Consider the following 5,552-nt stretch of genomic DNA (forward strand, 5'->3'; position numbering starts at 1 on the left):
CGACTGGCGCCTTGGCGGCACGTTTCAAGCGCTTTGCACGTAGCTGATCCAATTAGAATCCATATTTCCCGGAAAGGATCCACGTTCATGCTCGTTTCAAATTAATTCTTGGCATCAACTATTCCGTCGCTATCGTTGGGCGTTGTTTGCAAACGTTCTTGGCAATGACTGGCCTTCCAAATTATACAAATAGCGCGCACCTTCGGGACGGTTCACCCTCTATCCGCAATGTTGTTCGATAAGCTTGTTGTTTCTATCGCCGTTGTGCTGGTGTGTCTGAGCAATGTCGAGGCCAAGAAGCGTTCGGTCGTGCAGATGATCAGCGATGGTTTCGGCCCCGCCTCTGAGACGCTGGCCCGTGACTTCCTGCAGGTCAAGGAGCACAAGTCTTGGGACAGCCAGCTCCCCCTTGACAAGCGCCTCATTGGCCAGATCAGCACTCGTTCGACTGATTCGTTCGTTACCGACTCGGCTGCCAGTGCCACCGCGTACTCTTGTGGTCTCAAGAGTGTCAACGGTTACATCGGTGTTGACGTCGACGCCGTCCCTTGTGGTACTATTCTTGAGGCTGCCAAGGCAAAGGACTTCCACACCGCCCTCGTTACCACTTCGCGTGTGACTCACGCCACCCCTGCCTCGTGGTCGTCCCACATCTACGATCGTGACCTCGAGAACGAAATTGCTGAGCAACAGCTTGGCAACTACACTCTTGGTCGCCAGGTCGACATTCTCTGGGGTGGTGGCCGTCGCCAGTTCGTGCCCAAGAGCGTGAAGGGCTCGTCGCGTGAGGATGACATTAACCTTATCAAGAAGGCCCAGCAGGATGGCTGGACTGTCGTTCAGAACCAGACTGAGTTCGAGACTTTCAAGAAGGGCGAGAACGTCTCGTTCCCTTCGCTTGGTCTTTTCACTATGAGCCACATGGCCTACGAGATCGACCGTGTCCCCGAGGACGAGCCTAGCCTTACCGAGATGTCGATCGCTGCCCTCAACGCCCTCCACAAGGCCGACAAGCCGTTCTTCATTATGATTGAGGGCGCACGCATTGACCATGCTGGCCACAACAACGACCCCGTCGGCCACATCTACGACATCATTGAGTACAACAAGGCTTTCGAGGCTGTGTCCAAGTGGATTGACGAGCACGACACCTCGGATGACGAGGATGGCCACGAGATCCTGCTTGTGTCGACCTCGGACCACGAGTGTGGTGGTCTCGCTCTCTCGTGGCAGCGCCCTGAGGACAAGACTGGCGAATACGCTTTCTACCCTGATGCTCTCCTTAAGGCCAAGCACTCGACCGAGTACCTGGCCGACCTCGCTTTCAGCAAGATCCGCAACGACACTTCTGACGCTCGCTTCAAGTACATGAAGGAGGAGATTGTCGAGAAGAACCTCGGCGTTCACGATGTGTCTGACGACGAGATCAACCGTGCTGTTGAGCTTCTTGGCGAAGAGGATATTGTTCCTCTCACTCTCTGGCTCTCGAGCATCCTGAACTGGCGTGCGCAGCTCGACTGGAGCAGCGATGGCCACAGCGGTGTTGACGTCAACCTGTACATGCACCAGAAGCACCCGAAGAAGGAAGTACTCGACGAGTTCCGCGGCAACCACGTTAACACTTGGATTGCCAACTTCACGCAGCGCTACCTTGATCTCGACCTTGACTCGGTAAGCCGTAAGCTCAACCACGGCAACTCCAGCGTTCCTGGCTCGGGCAGCTCCAACCACTCGACGCCTACTGGTGCCTACAAGCACACTGTGAACCGCGTCGTCATGCCCGACCCCTTCCACAACGGTCGCGGCCGTCGCTCGCACTTTGGTCGCCACGACTAAGTTGTAATTTGGATAGTTTGTTTAAGGGAATTGAAGGTAATGCGATTTACCTTGTTCTACATTCATTTAATATTGTAGCGCGTGCTTGGATTATCTTTGACACCGCTTGGTCGCTTTGCATGCCACCACAACAGTATCAATAGTGGGACGCGGGGTATCCCTGTGCTATTTTCAACGCATTTAATTACGGTCACAATTTAATTCCGTGCTAATTCAAAATTAATCAGACACAATCAATTGAGTTTGAGATTCGTGTTGAGCTTCTTCTTAGCAGGACCGATCTTGCCACCAAGAATGTTCTTGATGGCTTCAACCAGCACCTCGAGGCCAGCTTCAGAGAAATTCTTGTCTTCGAGCATTTTGGAGACCTTCTTAAGGTGGAAGCCCTTCGGGAAAGGCTTGTTCGCGAAACGCTCCTCCATAAACAAGAGCATGGTTGGCACATTGGCCAGCTGTGTCTCGGAGTGTGAAATGTTAGGATCCATATCAGCCTCGAGCACGACATCAGCTCCTCGCTCAGTCCACCATTTGGCGACTTGGTGAGCTCCACTAAAAGGTGCCGAAGTGTCATTCCTGTCGTGAACCATTAGCACCGGTGCACTCGGAGTGAGGGACTTGTTCGTTCCTAAGTTCAACTTAGAAAGGATGTTGGCCATGATAGGCTCTTGCAGCAAATGAGTACCACCGCGAATGTAAGTTTCGCTAAGCAGTTTCTTGTGTCCAAACTTCTGGCCAATGTTCACTAAGCAGTTTTCCCTGAGATAGTTGAACGCTTCCCGACCTTTCTTAGTAAGTCGAGGTGTAATCCACTCAAGAAGGTCATCATAAGCATAAGCGATCCCGACCAAGCCAGAGAAGACCCAAGCCGAGGACTTCGTGCCATCCTGACGAATAAATTCAGCGGTCTCATTCACGGGCGTTCCACCAAACGAGAAACCAACTGCATTGATAGAGGGCGCATAGGAAGGGTGAAGCTGGGCAGCCCAAGAAGCAGCGACAGCACCACCAGAGTATCCAGTAGTGACAACAGCCGTATTCTTGTTTAGGTTGAGCTTGTCGTAATTGATAGTTGCCTTGATGGCGTCCAGGACCTGGCGACCCTCAATCGGTCCGACTGGGTGCACGCGCTTCGGGCCCTGATAGTCGGGTATAGTAGAAATGTATCCCTTTTCCAGTACTTGCTCCATCAGAAGCAGCTGGTAGTTCATTGAGAGGTCACCAGGGAAATCGCTACCCTTGCGGATAGTGTAACTTGGGACACACTTGAGTCCGGAGGCATCCATAAAAGTGAGCGGAGCGGCGAGTTTATCGCGCTTAGCATTGTAAGGCACAAGAACAGTAGTGACAGTGTAAGACGGTTCAGACTCATGAGTTCCAGTAGTACGATACAGGATCTCGTAAGCATGCTCGACTTTAACTTCGATAACAGTCAAGAGGGCTGGCTTGATGGAACGGGAACGGAACACAGTTCCTGTAGGATGGTCCTTCCAACCGCTGGGGGGCTTGTAAAATGGGTCATTATCGGGAGAAAGAATGTCACCTCGAATTTTAAGCTGAGGATGCGAAATTGCGGCCACAAGGCGCGCAAAAAGAGCGAAAAGAACGAGCGGTAGGGCCAACATTACGGAGGCGCACAATGAGTCTGTTCCGGTCCTTTATGTTAGACCAGACGTCCTATCTCTACAGCGTCATCTACACAGGGCTAAGGAATAGGGTATAGTGTGTTAGGCATGCATTGGCGTTAGTTTCAAAGTAGACCAGTGTAACAGCATGAGTACCAATTAAGACCCGGGGGATGACGAGATCTGGGCAGGGCACAGGGTCTTTCTCGCTTGAATTTACATAAGCATAATAATATGTCGATACCATAGGCGGCCTTTTCCCCAATGGACTCGGAGTTTTGCATATAACTCCACAGCGTAGTTGATAGGGCACCAATATGAGTAGGATATCCGTTGCTGCGCACAATAGTATAATGTTCTCAGCACAGCTAATCGGAAGTTTCCAAGAGGCTATCTTTATCGCATAAGCACTAACGAGCCCTCTGCTTAGGTGGAGGCGACTACTTGTTGAATCATACAGGAGTTCTATTTGCCGGAACAGTATACCCACAAGCCATACTTAAAAAGCAAGGAATTGTATACTATACAAGTGATTCAGTAGCTCCACGAACAGCTTCTAGGTTTACAAACGTGCGGCTTTCTCAAGGTACATACAAACATGTCTGTTTTCGAAACTGTCTATATGCTATTATAGGGTAGCTTTGTTAAAAGGCTGGGATGTCGGATTAGGATTAGGACTCAAATATTGAACCTATCCTGCATTGCGCTGAAGGCAAACTGAACAAAGAATCCCTAGTGTCAGGATATGGTAGATGAATTAGCTCTATGAACAAATAAAAATACGAATTCAGTTTCTTCCGAGCGTAAACGTGACGTCCGCCACAGTGACTAGACGGCGTAATTTGAACCAGTCTAGTACCCTGTATTCTACGTATTCAAAGAGATAGACAAATCATTTCCTCTCAGATTCAGCCGGCGATGGAACTCCGGCGATTCTCCTTAAAGTGCTAAAAATAGACGAGGATAGGGACGTCTGACCTGTTGCCAAGATTAGGATCACCGATGGCGCATAGTTTGACAGCGCCAAAATACTAATATAAGAGGTAAAACAAAATTGTATCCGGCTCCCTATCCGGGCACCAACATGAACATTGTTATCACTGTATTTGCTGTGCTTTTCGCCGCTATTTCAGCTACTGAAGCGTCAGGAGAGGTTAAGTGTACCCAATTATACACAGGTACACTTGCTTTAGTCCAAAATCAGCCAATGCGCTCTCAAGGTGTTGGTATCAGCAAAGACCCAATCGAGAAGTTTGGACGCCAAATGCTATTGTACAATGAGAATCAAGCTTCGTCCCATGATGTCACGTTTTCTGCATGCGAAGTCCCTGGACAACCAGACCCTTCAGGTGAACATCTCCCGAACGATCAATACGGACGTTTGGAGCTGAACGAAAAGCCTGGCACTTGTCTCGCTCATTTTGCAGCTGATGAAGAACATCAGGTAGTCCTAGGGCTGGAACCATGCAGGGATACAGCGGACGAGAAACAAAAACATCAATGGTTTTTGGCAAACTGGAACGGTGAATCCGATTCCGCCGAGCTGAATGCCATTAACGCGGATGTTACAGAATATTATTCACAATGGAGCTCCCAAATTGAAGAAAGCAAACATGTGCTTACGGTTAGAAGTGCACACTTTCCAGGTGGGCATTATCAATGGTTCAGGCTCAAAAATACTAAAAAGACTGAAAATTGACATTGAGGATGTCGGATTAGGATATCGGATTAGGATGTCGGATTAGGATATCGGATTAGGATTAGGATTAGGATTAGGATTAGGATTAGGATTAGGATTAGGATTAGGATTAGGATTAGGATTAGGATTAGGATTAGGATTAGGATTAGGATTAGGATTAGGATTAGGATTAGGATTAGGATTAGGATTAGGATTAGGATTAGGATTAGGATTAGGATTAGGATTAGGATTAGGATTAGGATTAGGATTAGGATTAGGATTAGGATTAGGATTAGGATTAGGATTAGGATTAGGATTAGGATTAGGATTAGGATTAGGATTAGGATTAGGATTAGGATTAGGATTAGGATTAGGATTAGGATTAGGATTAGGATTAGGATTAGGATTAGGATTAG

At 48.6% G+C, this 5,552-nt stretch overlaps 2 protein-coding genes across 2 annotated transcripts; one reads left to right on the plus strand and one right to left on the minus strand.

Moving 5' to 3' along the window:
* Window positions 1-228: 228 nt before the first annotated feature.
* Window positions 229-1,836, plus strand: MJAP1_003510 (alkaline phosphatase; the record flags this gene model as incomplete). Its single annotated transcript, XM_060267438.1, has 1 exon — window positions 229-1,836. The coding sequence occupies one exon, from the start codon at window positions 229-231 to the stop codon at window positions 1,834-1,836; it is 1,608 nt and encodes a 535-aa protein (XP_060123421.1).
* A 233-nt stretch (window positions 1,837-2,069) lies between these two features.
* Window positions 2,070-2,270, minus strand: MJAP1_003511 (uncharacterized protein; the record flags this gene model as incomplete). The annotated part of the gene is made up of 1 exon (XM_060267439.1): window positions 2,070-2,270. The coding sequence occupies one exon, from the start codon at window positions 2,268-2,270 to the stop codon at window positions 2,070-2,072; it is 201 nt and encodes a 66-aa protein (XP_060123422.1).
* Window positions 2,271-5,552: the final 3,282 nt, after the last annotated feature.

This window comes from Malassezia japonica, chromosome 6 (genome assembly GCF_029542785.1).
Source record: "Malassezia japonica chromosome 6, complete sequence".
NCBI lineage: Eukaryota > Fungi > Basidiomycota > Malasseziomycetes > Malasseziales > Malasseziaceae > Malassezia > Malassezia japonica.